The 20,029-nt window shown below is 37.0% G+C and overlaps 1 protein-coding gene across 1 annotated transcript in view; it reads right to left on the bottom strand.

Annotated features, from left to right (window-relative positions):
* Positions 1 to 1,124: 1,124 nt before the first annotated feature.
* The window catches only part of alk (ALK receptor tyrosine kinase), a 394,553-nt gene continuing 375,648 nt past the window's right edge, over positions 1,125 to 20,029 (bottom strand). The window contains exons 20-29 of the mRNA XM_084393327.1: positions 19,552 to 19,738; positions 18,740 to 18,830; positions 18,395 to 18,459; positions 18,171 to 18,300; positions 16,997 to 17,094; positions 14,272 to 14,364; positions 5,704 to 5,805; positions 5,428 to 5,562; positions 4,914 to 5,004; positions 1,125 to 4,552 (exon numbers count right to left, since the gene is read on the bottom strand). Of these exons, the coding sequence (XP_084249453.1) occupies positions 3,587 to 4,552; positions 4,914 to 5,004; positions 5,428 to 5,562; positions 5,704 to 5,805; positions 14,272 to 14,364; positions 16,997 to 17,094; positions 18,171 to 18,300; positions 18,395 to 18,459; positions 18,740 to 18,830; positions 19,552 to 19,738 (1,958 nt within the window). The 3' untranslated portion in view covers positions 1,125 to 3,586. The remainder of the gene's footprint in view (positions 4,553 to 4,913; positions 5,005 to 5,427; positions 5,563 to 5,703; positions 5,806 to 14,271; positions 14,365 to 16,996; positions 17,095 to 18,170; positions 18,301 to 18,394; positions 18,460 to 18,739; positions 18,831 to 19,551; positions 19,739 to 20,029) is intronic.

Below are 20,029 nucleotides of genomic sequence, written 5' to 3'. Positions count from 1 at the left end.
TTGTTGGCTACATCTGAAGATCCTCTTTGTGCACTTACATAACCCAAGTTAGAACTTTTGGAAAATAATTTTGCAGCAACTCGTTTAAATAGCCACTTAATGTCCACTTTATCAAGTAAAAGGTCTCACCTCTCCCCCTTTTTCTCCTTGGTCCACTTTACATCTTATTTGTGTCAAGAATCATCCACTAACTCAGCGTGTATACCTTTAAACATCACATCATGCTGTTTACACGGAAAGTGAAACAGCATGACATAATAATCGCAGCACATCATAAAATATGAGCAGAGTGATTTTGACCAATGAGATTTCATGATTGGCAAGGCTTCCCGCCATTACGCTGTCTAAATAAAACAGCTTTCAACATAATGTCTAATTGCTTGTCATGGTTGATTTGGACAATATTAGGAATTGGTCAGGAAATACCACATTGTGACCATGGGCAGCCATCTGCTCTGTGTTTACTCGATACCGTAAATTCAGGGGAACGCTCAGTGCATTGGACTGCCATTGGACTCATATTTATGGAAACAGCTTGAAATGATTTGTGACATGGTGAATTAGTATCCATTTGGAAATGGGTGGACCGTGGCCATGAAAGGACTCGCGTGGTCAGCATGGAAGCTTTGCTATGCCATGGCATTCACACTGGCTCAAATGTTTTTAATGGGGCTAATTTATGAGAGGAACACATTCCCGAGACATTAGACGGGATAGATCAATAGATTCCTGCTGTTAATGCCAGATTCGGATCCTCCCATCTGCATGTCAAAGCAAAAATTAAGATTCATCCGACCGTTTGTCAATGTTCAATTATTCAGTGTGTTGGTTCTGCCCTCTGTGACCTTGATTGATAGGAGAGAACTCTATCACAGTGTCTGTTTCTGCTAAAAAATTAGGGTGTGATGGTAAATTTGAGATCTCTCTCTTATGACTTCCAGAATCAAGGATCAAGGATCCAGGATCGCTTGCTTTACATGAAGTTGTACTAAGTGACAACTAAACAAACATTTTAAGGCAGCATGAACACTTAACTTACTTTAAGTTTAAACATCCATTTGTTTTGCAGTGATTTAAGAATCACAGAGGCTACTTTGCTTTTAGGATCCTTTAATGTAGCATTTTGGTAGCCTCTCCAAGATCATAGATCTTCCTTAAAACTATACAGGTTGTTCCTTTGACCTCATGGATTGGTTTTCACGTTGATATCCATTTTCTGCTGTTAGACCTTATATAGACAGGGATGCACCTTTCTTTGAAAGCCTGCCTGATTAATTATTACTTGCACTCAAAGATCATGATTCAGTCAGAACCCTTTAAGCTGATCAACATTATGATCTGTGATTATATGCGATACGGTTATTCTGATCATTCTATACACATTTTGTGTTTGGGGGCAAGGCCAAACTTATTAAATAGTAATTTATTAATTTCTCAGATCTCATCATTGAATGTCAAATTACAGAGATTAACAGATACATGATACAATAAGGTTTTACAACATTTTTACAAGAGTGATCACTTTGTCATCAGCAAAATAAAAAACAAAATAAATAAAATAAAAAGCAAAAAAAATCCTTAATTTTCATCTTCATGCAATACCACTCTGATGTATCAACCTTCCCTAAACATATCAGACAACTTCCAAACCTCAGCTGTTAAATGACCAAAAATATTTCTCTCTCGAAAATGTAAAACAGCATCAGTGTCAATGACATGGTCAATTATGATATCATAAAGTCAAGAGGGATATAAATGAATCAAATGTTTTAAATATATTTCAAACATATTTTGTGATGGTATTAATATAGAACTTTCTATGAAGGTTAAAAATAAAGATACAATTATTATTGGAAATTAATAAAAAATAAAGACAAAACTTTTTTTTTTCTTTTTTTTTTCACAAGACCACTATTTAACAAAAAAAATAGTGTAAAAATTGCCACAAGATATTCCTTTGTAAAACCCTCACTATCAAAGACTACAGCAGTTCTTTCTGATAGTATAAAAAGAATGTCCAACATTTGCTTTTGAAGTAGCAGCTTGATAGAACTGAACAGTAAGCAATACGACTGTAACAATGACTGTTTAGACATTAAAGTGACAGATTATGTGAAATCAAATTTTCCTCACCAATACACTTGAAATTCAAAAGTCATTTACTTAAATAAACGGGAATCAATGGAGCGTGAAATATAGTTAATGATGTTCTGCGCGTACAGTTGTAAGGCTCTTATGTACACAACATTTTTATATCTTTCAATGCCAAGGCCAAACAGTAAACTAATGGAATGATGAATAATATTTCTAAAAGTATATATTTTTTTTTTCCTTACACATCCAATGCTAAAGTTTCATACAGCATAAACTCAAAGCCCTTTCACATGACTCTTGTCAGCATTCTCTAATTCACTGAACTCTGTAAGTGAAACATCAAGTATGCAGCATCACAATGGTCTTGTGTTGTGCAAAAGTTTTAATATGCTCAATGTTCAAAACTTTTAAAGCCGTTTTCTCCTGACATTTCAAAATGTTTATGGTTACTGAACAATTTGCGAGTTGTATCATTATGTGGGTGGTTTAGGTGTACATAGAGTACAAAGGCTGTTCCTTGCTGGAAAACAAACATTTAATGTTATTTTGAACTTGAAGCAGGTATGCTGATGCCCTCAACCAAAGCTTTACCAGAAAAGACTATGCTGGTTGATAACCTTTCACCAGCTAAGACTTTCTGGTGAACCTTTTGGCAATGTTGGCTTTTATGATCCAGACTAGCACCAAACCTGAAAATGAATGATAGTTTAAGCTCATCTTCTCAAGTAACTGACAGGTCTTTCCTATTCTAAGCTGAAATAAATTAATATCTTTGCTTCCACTATGTTGAATTCAAGTCCTTGACATGAGTCCTGTGAAAGAGCCTTCATTCACTGGTCCTTGACCAATTTCTACATGTTTCTATTCCAACACCATAGCAACAGGTTTTCTCATTGCAAAAAGCCAACAACGCTCATCAGTTTCACACACACTAGCCATTAGAGATTTCTGTAATTCATTGTGTTTGATGATAGATGAAAACTCCTGCATTTAAAAGCCAACCAAGTCCAAGAGTGAACAAAATGATACATAATGAATGGGGGCAGTTTGCTTTCTGAAGCACACCCATTAATAATTTACATGACCACCAAAGAATAAATTAACAAATGAATAAATAAACAAGCAGGCAAGCAAACATCAACAAACCCGTTTTATTTATTTTTTTCTCCCCCATTATGGAAAAATATCACTGATATAATATAGTCTTTTTCACAGAATTAGTCCTTGTGAGGGCTTAATCAGTTTCGTTCTTTTTTTTTTTTTGTCTCTCAAATGCGGCTTTCAGAAACTCAACAGTCTTGTTTCTTTATCCAATCAACATTCTGTTTCGATGACTGGGAAAGTTTTTTTTCTGAGTTCCCAGTGCAGAACCTTTCCCAGTTACATACTCATGGCTGAAAAGCACAAAGGAAAAGCACAAAGGGCAGAGGTGGACGTAGATTGACAGCACAGTGTGTTTTGCAAAGTGGGCACTGAAAGAGAGCGTGCACGGTTACAGCACAGTGGCGTTGTGTCCTTCCATTTTCGGGAGTCTGGAGTCCTGCACTGTACCCATGGTGACCAAAAGCGGGCGGTTGTCCTCGGGGCCACTGGCCCGAGCCAAAGAGATGGGCCTCTGCTGGCCAGGATGAGGCGGGGGAGGCTGGGGCCCCGGCATAGGCTCCATGGGCAGGCCCTGTTCCTGGTAGCCATAACCGATGTTCCCGCACGGGAACCGTCGTAGTCTGTAGAGCGGAACTGGTGCTAGGGTGGCCGAATCCAGGAGTAAAGGGGTCGGGGCAGGTGGAGGAGGAGGGGGCAAAAGCGGTCGACACAGGCCTTGCTGTTGTTGTTGTTGCAGCTGCTGTTGTTGTTGGCGCTGGAGCTGCTGTTGGTACTGCTGCTGTTTGTGCTGTTGCTGCAGGCCCAAAGCTTCGGCTACTGTCACAGTCCGGCCTGCTTGTTCCTGCCCTTCACCTGGGATCCGTGGGCCACTCACCTGCCTTTGTGCCTGGGCCTGCTGCCTCTTCTGCTGCTGCTGTAGAAACCACGAGCCATAGGTAGGGTTCCACAGGTTGGTGGGCTTCCCGTTACGGCTCTCCTTCTCCAACGGGTGGGCCTGCATGAAGCCCAAATTCACATGTCCTCCATCCTGGGCGGTCAGGGGGGTTGTAGAGGAGGGTTTGGCGGCTGGTATGGGGGCAGTGACCACAGGGGGTTGGAGGTGGTGGTGGGGATGAGGCTGAGATGGGGGAGCGGGCGGTAGTTTGTTGTCAGAAGATTGGCTGGCCATGAGAATGGCCTCCCCGTCTCTCTTAGCCTGATCGGAGTGGGCGACGCATGGAGCATCCTCGGTGCCTTGAGGGGTTACAAGCAAGGAGGGTGCAGAAGGGTCTTCGGGACGCATGGGTACCCTCTCCTCTTCCTCAGGGATGGGGCCGTACTCGACAGGTAAAGGCACATTCACCACATCTGGATCCTAGGGGAATTGAAAAGTCTGTTATCTACCCAAGGATTCAAACTTGCCAGTTTAACAGGTGATACAAATTGTTGGCAAGATCAAGGTTTTAATGATTTAATTAAACAAAACAAAATTATAAATGAAATAAAAAATGTGTCACTTAAAAGATAATTAATATTGTAACTTAAAATATGAATTAAGAAGATTACATTTTGACAAAGATTGTCCCATACAATGTTTTCTGCTTTATACTGTACAAATTCCATGCATAATGTGCGCATAATGCATATTACAATATTGGAAATGGTACTATTATGGCGAACTTCTAACAAACCTACTGTTGCACAGCATGAACAGACACAGTTTTCAGATGCAGTACCTGCAGACAATAGTCAATCCTCTCCAGAATAGTTGAGAAGTTTGGTCTGTCTTCTGGTTGATGCTGCCAACTCTGTGTCATTATCCGGTACCTATTTTAAAAACAAAATAATATTTGTATTTTCTTCCTTTCTGTTCTATCTCCACTAGATATCACTTCATCTACGTCTAGATTGGATGAGTATAGGTTTTATTATTTTCAGATATAAAATAAGCCTTTTTTTAGTTGTGTTTCAAAGATCAGCTCTGCAAGATCAAGGTAGATTAGAAACTGAATTAAATCAGAACTCCAGCTAGGAAGGTTTGATTATTATTCGATTAGAATATTTTCAGAGACAGAAAAGATAAAGCAGTGGGAAAGTTAACGAGGACTGGCAAATTAGGAATTAGAATGCATACGCATCAGACAATGACAGATTCTTGAGATTTAAGAAAACCGTGGCCAACATTTAATGCAATCTGTTTCTGTAATATGGAGCGCTGCATAAATATCCTGCATTTTTGAGTCCACTCACACTGGCCCAGGGCAGTTCTTGGGCGGGTCCATTCGGCCTCCATTAGTAACAAACTCCAACACCTCTTGATTACTGCGGCTCGGGTACGGCATATATCCCAGCGAGAAGATCTCCCACAGCAGAACACCAAATGACCTGAAAAACAAGACAAAAGGAGGGAAAGTGAACGGCAAGGTGAGACGAAATCATAGTAATTACGGAAAAATAGTGTGAAAAACAGTGGGGTTGCATATGAAAGAACTTCAGTCAAGTACGTAATTATATTTCAGCACTCACCATGTATCTGTTTTCGAGGTAAAGATTCCCTCCATAAAGGCCTCAGGAGGCATCCATTTGACTGGCAGCATAGCGCGGCCTCCTTTCCTGTAATAGCTGGCTCTGTGGAAAAACACATGCCCAGACAAAAAAGAGAGAGACATTGTTATGAATGCCCACAGCAGACAGAAGCAGAGTGGAGTGACTTATTAACTCCAGTCGCAGATCAGAGAGTGAAAAAGCATGGGAAAATGAAAAGAGCAGAAATTGCATGGAAAGACATAAAGGAGAAACTCCATGTGTGAATTATGCAAGGATGGAATTCATCAACCATGTTCTCTGAAGTCTTGATCTGATCCTTAGTCACTAAATGCTTCACTAAATGATTAATTGTGTGCATATGGCTATGGTTTTGTGTTAAAAGAAAGAAAAAAAAGCATTATTCTAAAATAATTACTAAGTGGGAGTGTATTGCTTGAATAACCTAATTGTTCTCCTCCACCAGGCCAGAATTAAACAGAAAACTTTAATTAAACGGTTTATGGGAAGTGACTGACCTAGTTCATTTGAGATGCCTTGCCTAATTTGCATGTTTTTCTCATGACATCAAATATGCAGATGTTCCAGACAAGCAAAGTAAATTAGCTAAATGTTGAATCTACACCCAGCCACTAGACCTGTCTGTCTTGGGTCCTTACCGTCAACCCTTCTGACTTTAGAGTGGTAAGTTAAGGTTAGGGTTTATGGAAAGTGACTGACCTAGTTCATTTGAGATGCCTTGCACTCTAAAAATCAGACAGACCTCGGGCTCAACAACATCTGATTTTCCATCGGATTCTGACCTCAAGGAACATCTACAGTATGCATTCAGAAAATCTAAATCCAATTCACCCACGACGCCGAGAAGGGGGAAAAAAAATGGGGCAAGTGTGGTGGAGGTTCGAGATCGAAATTATACCCACAAGAGAAGCCAGATGAGGACTTGATCTTCAATTTGACAAAGTTTTGACGAAAGAAGAATATATTCTGAATAAGGGTCTCTTGTTTGTTCCTACTGATCTATTTCAAACAAAGTTTTTTTTTTAAATATATTTTTTTATTTATAAATTGAAATATTTTTTGTCACAAAGAAAGGACTTCATTATCACTTATGAAGAATCTAATGAGTGATAAGAGTGATGTATTTAAAAGGACTTTTTGTCCTTCTGTGATGAAAATTTGGCAGTGGATTTATAGCTCATAGCATGCTTTGCATGGGATTGGAAAAGGAGAATAAATATTTAAATGAAGTGGCATTTCATGCGGGGTTTTTTAGGAAAGGGAAAGGCATGTAAGTGTTTAATGCTGTTACTTTTGACATTTAGGTTGAGGTTAAGTACATTAAGGTATTACATGCTAATGCCAGTGAGAAATATTATCCTACCCGTTCATTAAATTGACATGTTAAACAAGAGACATTTAGCATGTGCTCTGCTAGCTGTTAATTTAAACTCGCATAGTTAAGATGAATTGTTTCCACTAAATTATGCTGAAATTAAATTAGTTGGAACAACTCCATTTTTTGAGTAATGAGTTTAAACTTTTTGTGTTTATGCTACAACTTTCCTCTAATGCAGTAGTTTGTTGTTTGAACAAAATTTCAAAAGAAGTTGCATAACTCAAAAAGATGCAAATTTGTGTTGTTGTTATTGAACTAAAACATTTGTTTTAGAAAGTGATTCATTTGCTTGTCCAGAACTGTGTATTGTATTTTATTTTATGATTAAAATCTGCAAAGCACATTAACTAAATGTTGAATTAACTTCCAGACAGTTTATTTCTGTCCTAGGTCCTGACCATCAAACGTTCAGATTTCAGTAGTGTAAGTTAGGGTTTATGGAAAGTGACTGACCTAGTTCATTTGAGATGCCTCACTTAATTCACATGTTTTACTCTTAAAATATGCAGAAGTTCTGGACAAACAACGTAGAAGATATAAATGTTGAATCAATTATCAAAACAACCGTTAAACTCTCTGATCTTAATTGGGGTAAATTAGGGTTAGGTAGTTAGAGTTAGACCTATAGTTCATTCGAGATGTCTTGCTTAATTAGTATGTTTTATTCTACGGTACAATGGTTTAATTGTACATGCAAATGTTATGGACTAGTTAAATACATTTCCTGAGATGATTCAAATGAATCAAGACAACTGGTTTCCTCTTCCTACTAAAGTGAATCCAGTAGTCATAAAGCAGTTAAAGACTGAATCTAGCCACTAAATACAAGTAGGACAAATTCCTAGGACAACATCCTAGTAGGTCCTGGAACAATATTCTTATAAATCAGATTTTAGGGTTAAGCTTGGGGCATTATAGGACAGTGATATTAGGTTATAGGTAAGATTAGTGTTAGGGTTTGACCTATGATGTTGATACAATTGTTGGTCCGGAACCAAAATAGGATGTTGATCCAGTAACATGTTCTATTAGAGTAAATCATGTCACGCCCACTAATACCAAGACTACGCCTTGACAGGACTCACACATGTAAGACATATTTAAAATCGGATGCAATGTGCCAAATTTACTTTAACGGCACAATGCAGCGAATATGACCCAAAAAAAAGAATCTGCACTGTGCTTTAGACACTATATGTGAGATACTTCATTTGCCTTCATTTACTAGGTAAAGTAGTAGCATGAACATCATTGCATTTTCATGCATTTATGCATTTGGTAGACACATTTATCCAAAGCGACATACACTAGATTTAAGGTGATGTTCAAAAAAATGTTGACATTTTTTGAAATTCAAAAAGCAGAAACAGATTTTAGCTTGCAAAGTATTCAATATCCTGTCTGCAATTTTTTCATGAGATCAATCTTTCCCAAAGCAGATCCCAAACTGTGCCATGCATGCAAATAACGTTTTAAATCTCCATACCACTGTTATAACACTGTTATACTAAAGTCATCCATTATTCCAAACCTGTATGAATTCATTTCTATGGTAAAAAAAAAATATATATATATATATATATATATATTGAAAGATGTCTCATTGTTATTGTTGTTTCCCGCACAATGAAAGGCAGAGGGGTTCAATTTTGTTTGGACCCCAAGTGTTTCTCCAAAAACTTTTACGAGTGGGTCAATGATGGCATACTCTTATTTTTTTGGGGTGAACTATCCCTTTAAGGTTTTAAGTGTTACTGAATGCCATATCTGAATGTCTTATCTGGGAGACTTTCTTCACATTTCTCATGGTGCAATCATTGTGAGTCTGAAACCATTTTCCTCACCCAGAGCTGATGTTATCAAGATCTAGCTCCAATATCTGACCCTCTGCTGACAACAGTAAAAAATAAATAAAGTGCGAGAGAAAGAAAAAAGAGAGACAAATGTGTCATTTTTTTTTTATTATTTTTTTTGCCAACAGCTATCCTGAGGTTGCTAAAGCAATAATCTTGGGAGAGTATTATGCTGAGCATTTATCACAAAAAGAAAATGAGAGACTGAGACTGAACAGATAAACTGCAGACTGTCTCCTAAACAAAAGCATTGGCACTTTTGACAAAATCTTGATGATGCTGGTTTTATCGGGCTCTGGTTCTATTAGAAACTAGTGTGTGGCCTTCTGGGATTGTGGCAGCGAGGCCTGTTCCACCTCCCGCATGAAAACACACCTGACACACTAACATTACACTCATGTTTCCAGCAATTTCACTCATGCGAACGGACCTCGCATGCCAGGACTCAAGGGAAACCAACAATGAAACCCTTTGAAGAAGGAAATCAAAGAAGATCACAGAGAACCTTTGTGCTGCTACTGACTGTCTGGTCCCTCGTGGGATGGTTTGCTGCCACAGTCGAGGAGATGGAGGGGAAATATCAGGCAGTTTGGGATGTTAAAGACACTAAGTTATAAACTCAATTTATGAGATAAACCAAAATATACATGTATTCCAAATGTCAGTTTAAAAAAAAAGAAGAAAAAAAAAAGTGTGTGTGCGAATATAGATAATTCCATCCTAAATAGTAGGTGAAAAACAGTGTGTGAAAAGGGGAGTATGTCCAAATTGACAGTATTCATAAAATCGTAGGCTACTTGACCTGCTACCTTCGGCTAGAGTCTGAAGTGTGGATCCAATGCACAATTTATTATCCCATGAGGCCACAGGAGAAGTCACATAATAATGATCTTTATCGGACTTGGTTTCGAGAATGGAGTCTTGGTCTTGTCTCTATCTCGACAGCATTTGTACTCAGTCTAGTCTTTGGTTTCAGACTAAGAGGACTTTGTCCAGTCAAGACCACAACTGCAAGGATATCACTAAATTGCTGGTGCATTGTCAGATTTATTTGTTTACATCATTATTGTGATTTGATGTAAAACTTACTGCTTAAAATGCAATCAATAACTTAAGATTTGTTTTGTTACTGTTACTTACAATCTACAGGATTGTCTCAAAAAAGTAAATTGCCCAAAATTCATACAAATGGTCACAAATTTAAAGTTTGATTGCAAAAAAAGTACTTGAATGAGATCTTTTTATTTATTTTTTATATATAACAAAGGATATAATTAAGCAATGTAACAAGAGCAAGAGAGCTGTTTTCACGAATACCTGCATGATTGCAAAGGTGATATTGATTTTATTTTCGACACAATTTTCGACGTTTTCGCTATTTCGACAACAACAAATTCATAGCAGAACTGTTGTGCGTTTCTGAGCAACACGCTGAGGTGTTTGAATAAATGATTCTCTGACTCACTCATTAATTGTTTTGTTGCCACCTACTGGCGGTTTCCGTTTCATATTTAAAAGTAGGCTTATTTTATTTTTCCATCATATGTCTATATTCAAAATGTTATTTTAAAAACAATCTCAACATTATTTATGCAGGTGTAATTGTACCAATTTTGCTGCAACTTACTGCAACACAAAGATGAATTTTATTGTTAGTGATTTGATTGGTAACAGCTCTACATGGTGTCTTATTATTCTAATTGTATTTATTGATTACATATAAGACATTTCTCAGACAGTAGATATGGATTTATAAGATGATTTTTGAGGAGTGCTGGTCTGTTCTTGGTCTTGTCTCGGTCTTGGTCTCGGTTTAGTTGGTCTTGACTACAACACTATTTCATACTACACACATTCATACTATATTGAACATCATTTTTTAATGGTTGCGGAGTAGTTGCTTGTTCAAAAGAAGGGCCTACTCAGAGAGCAAGAAGTCTATTCATTTATGAAACTGAGGAAGGAAGTGACAACAGAAAGTCGGATGTGCAAAACATACATATTTAACAATTGACTAAGTGCATTTAGACCTCCAAAAAAATCTCTAAACAATACTTCATATTGAAACAGGAAGTTTGGGATGGGACATATCAAAGAGCTCAGCCCTTCATAGAAAATAAGCCAATCACTTTTTATAATTTTTTTTTGTAATTTACAGCATTCAGTTACCCTGATTTGCGACTGGGTAAAAATCTATGTAGAGCAATATTTTCAATCTTCCTGGAAGAAAACAATTTTTTTTTTTGAATGTTTAAATGTGAATACCCTATATACTGCATTTCAACATTTACATGCACACCAGCATATAGATGACTTCAAAATAGCAAGGACTAAATGCAAAAAATCTCATTTCGATTCATGGCGTCTTAAAGGAAGGCTTGTATAATAAGGATGATTTAGGATCAAGGTTTTTCAGGGGATTTACAGGATGCTCTTGTATTTAAAAACAGCAAGATAGAACAGAATACAACACAAAGGGATTTCGACAAGAATTCAATAATTCAACAAATGTATACACTTCATATCAATATCCTTTAGTCCTCACAAATCAATGGATCGTGCATAAAAACAGGAAGAGGTTTGGACTCCAGCAATGACTGCCTTATTGTTGAATTTAGTGAAACACAAGCTGTGTTTTGATGGATTTAGTGGCGTTTGATTTTTGAGCTTTTATATTTTTAAGCATGGTGCTTTAAAGAGGATCAATTTAGAGATGCAGCTTGTCAGAAAGAGTTTTAGCACGCTAACAGTCTTACTGTTTGCTGTCAACACGCTAAATCCCCCTCAAAGACTTTGCATCTCTAAATTCATCCTCTTTAAAGCACTATACTAAAAATATTGAGCAGAAAATACTAGATAGTCAACTTCCCTAAATGGCTTTTGGACGACCACAGCGACAATGAAAGGTTGTGGAAAATCTGAAGTAAACTCTAAGGGTTAACTATGTGAATTAAATTGATCACATCTCAGCGTTCTCCACTCTCAGAAGATGAGATGAAATATTCACGCAAACCTCCACTGTAATTCTCCCCATCCCCAATCGCATTTTCCTCACAGCTCTGAACTCCTGTCCTGTCTGCAGAACTCAGCGGGAAAATGCAAGAAAAATCTACATCAGCAATTAGAGCACGCTTTTATGGCAACGCTCCGGAGGGAGTAAAACAAGGATCCGTCTTTTCCCTTCAGCTTTTCTCCGGCTAATAATACCCTTCTTTCACCAGCCTAAGTGAGCCATTTTCAGACACACGTTCCAGTAGCGCATAAGAGGCAGTCAAGCTCACAACTCCTTTCATTTCATCACAGCGGTGCTGCCATCTCATCTGACGAATAATGTCAAAGGACGATTCACACTAGTGCCAAATTGTGTATCTCTCTAAAGACAGTATCTGAAAATATAGCTCATGAAGACATGGATATTGTTAGAGTCTTACCTCTCTAAACACCACATGGCTTCACTGTCTTCTGATTTGTACAACTCTAAAATAAAATTGTATGTATGCATGTAAGTATATATGTATTGATTGGTTAAATGACTGAAGGGACATCAGTGGTGTAGACACTTGCTGTTGACCTGAACTGAACATAGCAGTCATTGTGCATTTTTGCATTAAGGAAAAGAGTGGCCGGATCATTTCCATAATGACCAACGCAATCTACCAAGAGAAGCGCAAATTAGTGTCTGGTTGCTTTTTTTTTTTTTTTTTTTTTTTTTTTTTGGCACAATAATGACACAAATACCAGTAAATTGATGAGTGCAAATATCAGTAAATCACCTTGCATTATTTATTTAAATATTCTCCTCCAATATATTTTGCGTCTGAAAGGGAAACTCCTACAAATGCATATGCAATAAGGTCAGCCACACAAAAAAATAACTGTCTTTTCAGCGCTAATATTTCACTGCATGTCTTTAGAAAATCCTGACAGTAATTTTTAACGCCAAAAGAGGCTTTGCGCTGGAGCAAGCTTTTAATAAATATGGCCCTGAGAATATAATATATTTAGAAAGCCAACACTTGAGAGTTTACAACTGAAGACTCAGAATCACTCAGACTGTTATTATTATATATACTCTCAAACATTAAAAAACTAAAATAAAAATATTAAGAATATATTTTTTAAACGTATGAAATATGATGTGACTGTAGTGTAGAAACTTACAAAGATAATGAAGCTGAAGCCACAAGTCTGTTCATGCTTCATTTAAAATCTGAGGATGCTATCTCTAAAACTATGATTTTTATGAAACATTTTATGAGACCATGTCATGTGAGTTTTTAGAGAAGGCTGATACAATGCTAATATGTTTTTGTATTGCCCTGAATAATATCATATTCAAAATATCATAAGTTACCGCTCGATTATTTTGCACCCCTGACATAAATTAAGAAATGATCATGTATCCGAGTTTTATCATAAGCATTGGTCAAATTTCGAAGCTGGAGTCTTAAATCTTTCTCATGATGCTTCGTTTGTCCAGATCAAGTAAGAGTGTGATGTTTTAACCTGAGGTAAATGTTGACCGCCGGCAATGCGCCGTTTGTTAAATGAGATGATCAGTTCTCCATCAGTTTGAATGACGCTTCTGAATGGGGTAAAACTGTTCAAATACAGTTCACTTCATGTCTGTATATGTTCCAAAAAAGTCCCCATTATTATATACAGTATATACAGTAACAATGCAAACAATACATATTATGCATAAATTAGCATGTAATGGCCAATTATAATCAGTTAATTACAATTTTCCATTCCATGCATTCAGAAAATCTATTTACTACAGTATACATACGAGTGTTATGGCAGTGTGTTACATCAAGCATATCCATGAGAACATTTATCCAGTGTTGCTCCATGCTGGCAAACCTCTGTGTAAATAATAAGGAAATGGAAATCTACCCTTTGAATAAGCTGAGCACTTCTTAATTTAGTTTGCTTGACTCTTGCCTTAAAATGAGAAATGAGAAATATGTTGATAATAAAAGTTCGCAATTGGATTTTCAGAATGAGATACGCTTTCATCTTTTCTCAGCTGAAATACTGTGGAGGAAAAAGCCAAATTACAGTCCTTCATTTTTTAGAGCCAATTGAATGTAAACACAGATGCAAAATTGAACTGTCATGTTTTTTTTTTGTTTTTTGTTTTTAAATATGAGTATATGAGCATAGCCATCTCTATGTTCTGTGAACTGTTGCTTGAATATTTAATTGATTAATTATTCCAACCCCAATGTCAATATCAGGAGGATTTTAAAGTGACTTATGAGCTCACGATGCCATATAAAATATGTGCCATACCTGTAGATGTCTCTGGCCATGCCAAAGTCACCAATCTTAGCCACCCTCCCCGAACCTTTGCATGTCAGAAGACAGTTCCTGGCAGCAATATCCCTGTTAGGAATACAAGACTGTCACATTTAGCAGACACACACACATTTACATACAATATTTGCCCTATTTAAAATAGAATAATAAAATGTGTACCACCATATTTGAATCACAGATATATTTTCACCAACAGCACTGCCAGCTCGATATGTTTAGCATTGTTCAGCAATAATATTGTTTCCAGTCCTATTACTGTAAATAACATTCTTGCAAATGTAATATAGTTTTCTTAAACTATGGTATACTTTCACCAAAATAAAAAGAATAATTATAAAACAATCTTTAATCTAATAATTCTAGTTATAAATGCCCAATTATGTCTTGTGTCGGTAACACTTTACAGTAAGGTTTATTTTGTGCTAACCATGAGCTATACGTTAGCAAAACGTATAGACGTAAATACTGTATTTGTTAATCTTTGCTAACGTTAGTTAATAAAAATACAGCTATTTTTATTGTTTGTTCATGTTGCTTCACAGTGCATTAACTAATGTAAACAAATAATGTATTAGTAAATGTTGAAATTAGCATCATTAATAAATGCTGTAGAAGTGCAGATCATTATAAGTTCGTGTTAACTAACGTAGTTAACTAATGTTTACTATGAAACCTTATTGTAAAGCGTCACCATCACTGAAGTCCAGATTGTATTTTAAGAGTTAACTGCACCAATGTGAGACACTGTCATACATATTTAAAGCATGTCAAATGAATGACACCTCATCTTCACTGCTAGCAAAGACAGAACACTCCAATTCTAAACAACGAAGCTGTCAACACTGCAAGTGTTTGAAACCACAGTTAAGCACAAACTCTGTCCGCATTAATGGGAAATCTAGTATCACTGGTAGTGGCCTATAGATAGACAACACATTCATTAACAGCGCTTTGCTTTTGCAGTCTTCTTCTTTTTAAATATATTACTTATTTTAGCATCTGTTTTTTTTTCTTTTCTTTTTTGACGTTACCTAGATACAGTAAGATGAATACTAAATAAACTCCTGATAGTTGCACTATGGTTATACTTCACTTAAGGTGTCATTCTTTAACTGTGGAGAACCAGCCAAGAAGTCAGTCAAGAACAACCAAAGATTGTTGAACAAATAAAAATGAGGGAATTTGTGAGATATTAGTTAACTTCTACTCTTACTGTATTATCAACACAAGGAAGACTCAAATGTAGTAACAGATTTTATTGACAAAAAGATAGTTCTTTAGTTTTTAAAAACTATTATAGGCCTATTTAATTATTTAGATGTAATGATTTTCATAATGTTTTCCCCATTTATTTGTTTTCTTAGATTAGATTAGATATAGATTTTTTCAAACATGACTGGTAAAAAAAAAAAAATATATATATATATATATATATGAGCCATTCACAAACATTATTTTAGTGACCTTTAAACTAAGTTTAAAGGACAGATTTTTATAGATAGAATTTATCCATCATTCTGAAGAACTAACCATTTGTTGCATACAGTATTAACTCTTTCCCCACCAGAGTTTTCAAAAAAAAAAAAAAGTTGCCAGCCACCACCAGCAAATTTCATGGCCCCCAGAATATTTTGTTGTATGAATGTCTGAATATGCAATATATATATATATATAACATTGGGCAGTTTTGATTGACATGATGTTTAATTTTGATGGTCGCGTTAATTTACATAATATGCTAACATACGCTATCGCTGTTTTCTGCTTCTTCTTCATGTGTTTTGATCAGGAGATTCTGTACTCTTTCAGAAGATGCATAATAGCGCCCCCTACCGTATAACAGTGAAAACACGGAAAGGCCGAAATTTCCGTCAATGGTGGGGAAAGAGTTCAACACAAAAATGCAGAGAGTCGCTAAAATTGACAATTCCAATCCGGCTTCTATTCATTTCTATCCTTTGTAAAGTTCAAAAAATGTGTTTTTCAAAATATTTTAACTTACAGTACTCTTGGTATTCAATCAATCAACATAAATCAAATATTCCTTCCAAGTTTACCTGCCTCAAAACCTCACATAAAAACAAAAGCATAAGCAAAAACCTGCACTTGTTTTCAGGCTTCTTGTCTAAGTGAGTGGTTCATGGCCAAAGAAGCCACAAAGTGGTTAACAGTTATAAGGACAGTAAGAAGTCTTGATCTGCAAGACTATTCCCGTTTCTTTTGGAAGGTCGAGTCATGAAAGTCATGTTTCCAATTACTTGTAGGACCATTTGAAGGCATTTTGTGTCAAACACCCTATATCGGACAGCCTTTTATGCTAAAAAATCCTCTGAAAGGGCCGATCAATCCCTCTAGGTTTGGATCAAAAAGTTGCATTTGAAGGTCCAGATATATTTTAACTTGGCTGTTTAGTAGGAAACTGCAGATGGGTAAGTGTCTCAGTGTCTCAGTTTTATAGCTGGATTGATGACTGGACTGCTCATGTAGCATAAATGAGCTCTAAGTGGACTAATTTTTCATGCCATCCTGGATGCGAGTGTCAAAAAGAAGCAGGACTCCCACTGCAGGTACAAGAGGGAAGCAGAACTCCTGAACGGAGTCGAGGAGCGCTGAATTTGTGCTGACTTCAGAAAAAAGCAGATCCTCCATCTGTTGTTAAATTGCTCTGTAATGTGTGTAGGTGTGTTGGAAATGATACCTGTGGATGAACTGGTTCTCTTCTAAGTACTGACAGCCGCGGGCGATGTCTCTGGCTATGTTGAGAAGATCCACCATGGTTAGACTTGAAGGGTGCTCCTGGGAAACAGGAATTCAGAATAATGGGTATTGTAATGTGTAGTTTTATGTCTGTTTACTTTCATTGCGTTTTGGTTCTGTTTTCCCTGTTCTGATTGCCTGAGTTCCCTGTGCTTATTAGTTTCCATAGTTCCTATTTTAATTCACACACCTGTTCGGTTTTATCTTGATTTGCTCTCCCCATGTATTTAAGTCCTGCATTTCCTCAGTTCTGTGTTCGGTCATGTTTGCGTTCATGTGTAGTGGTTTTACTATTATATTTCAATAATTAGGATTCCATTGAGGCTAGAGTCATAGTTAATAGTTAATAGTGAGAATAGGACACTAATCTAAAGTGTAACCGTAATTTCATAATTACTTCAACTGTCTTCGAAATAAATGTAATTTCTATTGAAATTAATATGTCATGTATTTGTAATTACACATTTGTAATGATGAAGTTTCAATTTAGTACATTTTAAATTATATTAACTTTAAGTGAAATTTCAAATGACACTACAGTTAAAAATATATTCAAGTACTTTAGATGACTTTTTGGTGCACTAATGTGTTCACTGTTGGCATGTTTGGTTCGAATAAAACAAACTGCGATTGTGCGATTGCTCTGTTTGTGCGGTTTATTTGAATAAGTGTGAACGCTGCACACCAAACAAGCGGACCGAGATTGCTAAAAAGATGGGTCTCGGTCCACTTCCAAACAAACTCTAGTGCAAACTCTGGAAGGGTTCCAGTTATGTTTCCACTTGGTCCACTTTAGCATGATTACAAACCATTCTCGGCCTGAAATTCCTATCACAGTTGGCTGTTGCCTGGCTGTCAGTTTCTCTGTAGCTTGCCAAGGCGCTATTTGAGCGAAGTTAACACAATTTAATAATAACATTTAAAGAAATATCCGATCATCCTGGCACAATTTGTATTGCCTCCCAGAAAGCTCTGTTATCAGCCCCACAGTGGAAAATGAAACCATATCCGTACCGGCTGGGCTGGATCGGCACGGAACGAACGGTTAAGCAACGAGAACCGTTTGGCCAGGCAGTGGAAAAGTGGCTTCTGTGTGTGTGTGTGTGTGTTCTTACTAGTCTGGGTCTAGTTTCCCTCAGGAAGCTCTTGAGATCCCCTCCGGCCATCAGTTCCAGCAGAATGAAGCGAGGCAGAGCCTGGAGACTCACCCCGATACACCGCACAATGTTTTGGTGACTAAACTTGCTGTCAGAGGAAGAGAAAAAGAAATGTGGTCCTTTTGCTATATGTCCTGATAAATTAGCATATGAAATGATGGATCTCGTGTGCTTATTTTTACCTGATTATTAAAGCTTCCATTAAAAAGTCCAGTTCGTCTTGCTCAGAGCACACCTCAGGAAGAGTCTAATCAAAGAATCATTTGATCATCAAATCTACACACCATGAATCAATCCATCCATCCATCCATCCATGATTTCTGAAGGATCATGTGTCGCTTAAAATATACTACAATTGAAAACAGCTATTTTAAATTGCAATAACAGTTTAGAGTATTACAGTTTTTACTGATTTTTTGATCAAATATGTGCCGCCTGGGTAAAATACTTCTTCCAAAAGCATTAAAAACTCTTACAAACCCTAAACTTTTGAACAGTAATGTGAAAATCCAGTATGCAGATCTGACCTTTACAGCCACCTGCATCGGGCTGGGTTCCCCTGGGATCCCAACGGCTAGTCCTTCATAAACCTCTCCGAATGCCCCATGACCCAGTCCTCTACAAACAAAACATACATTATTGTTACTCATTTTGTCAAATAATATTACTCCATATATTTCACAAAATACGTTTCAGATGTTTCAGATTTCACTTATAAGAACATTCATTTTTATCAACTGTGTCACGGGGTGGCCACCTGGTTATTGCTCTGTTTTCGGGACAGTGTGGAGAGATACATTTACTACTATTATAGTATGTAAATATTGATTTACATTAGTTGCCATCACTTTCGATGATGAAATTTCGCTTTGCTAAGCTCTGTGACTGCCACTCAATTTGCCTAGATGTGAGTGATGCAATGATTTACTCTACAATAACTATTCTCTCTTTCTCTCTTTTTGATGTGAAGGCCAAGTAGGGTAACCCATACTCAGAATGTGTCTTCTGCATTTAACCCTTCCAACTTAGTGCACACACATTATGTGTGTATACACACTGCGATAGGCTATCTACAGTATGTTGGTTCAATAGAAGGGTGAAATTTTGACCAAACCCAGCTAGGAAAAAATGATAAAAGCACTGATGCTCATTTACTTAAGTGGTGTCCAAGTGTTCATCTGTAATTATTTGTTTGGCAATATAATGCTGTCTTCTGTTATTTATTTATTTGTTTTCTGTATAGAGTAGGCAAAACTGTTTGTTAACCCAACCAGTGAGTGGGTGTATTACTGATTACTGCAATATATATATAGAACCGGGACATAGTGATGCTCCTAACCTGGTGAGAGAGATGTTCCGCCGCGGGACCTCCTTCAGGTCATTGACGGAGGCGGTCTTCCCACCAAAGCAGTAGTTGGGATTGTAGTCGGTCATGATGGTGGAAGCTCTCAGTTTGCTCAGCTTACAGTCGGGACTCTGCAGCTCCAACTGGATGGACTGGAGCTCGGTGTGTTTACGTCTGTACACTGGACAATAATCAGCACAGCATGACATTTTTCTGTTGGCATTCATTTCAAATTCCACGGGGAAATGAACTATCAAACTGCTGTACAATAACCAGTGTTGTTATTGTAATTTTCTTTTACAGTTTAATTTAATGGCGCAAAAATATTATTTTTATTTATTTATTTTGTGAACGAACTCCATCGCACACCTGCAGATGATAGGTGCGTAGGATAACAAGATCAAATAAGTAGGTCGTTTCAGCAGATAAGGAACTCCCGCACACTATCATTACTTGCAATTTAATTTAATTT

Source organism: Rutilus rutilus, assembly GCF_951802725.1.
Source record: "Rutilus rutilus genome assembly, chromosome: 21".
NCBI classification, from domain to species: Eukaryota; Metazoa; Chordata; class Actinopteri; order Cypriniformes; family Leuciscidae; genus Rutilus; species Rutilus rutilus.
Note: the sequence above shows the minus strand (reverse complement) of the source record. Positions and strands in the feature narration are given on the sequence as shown.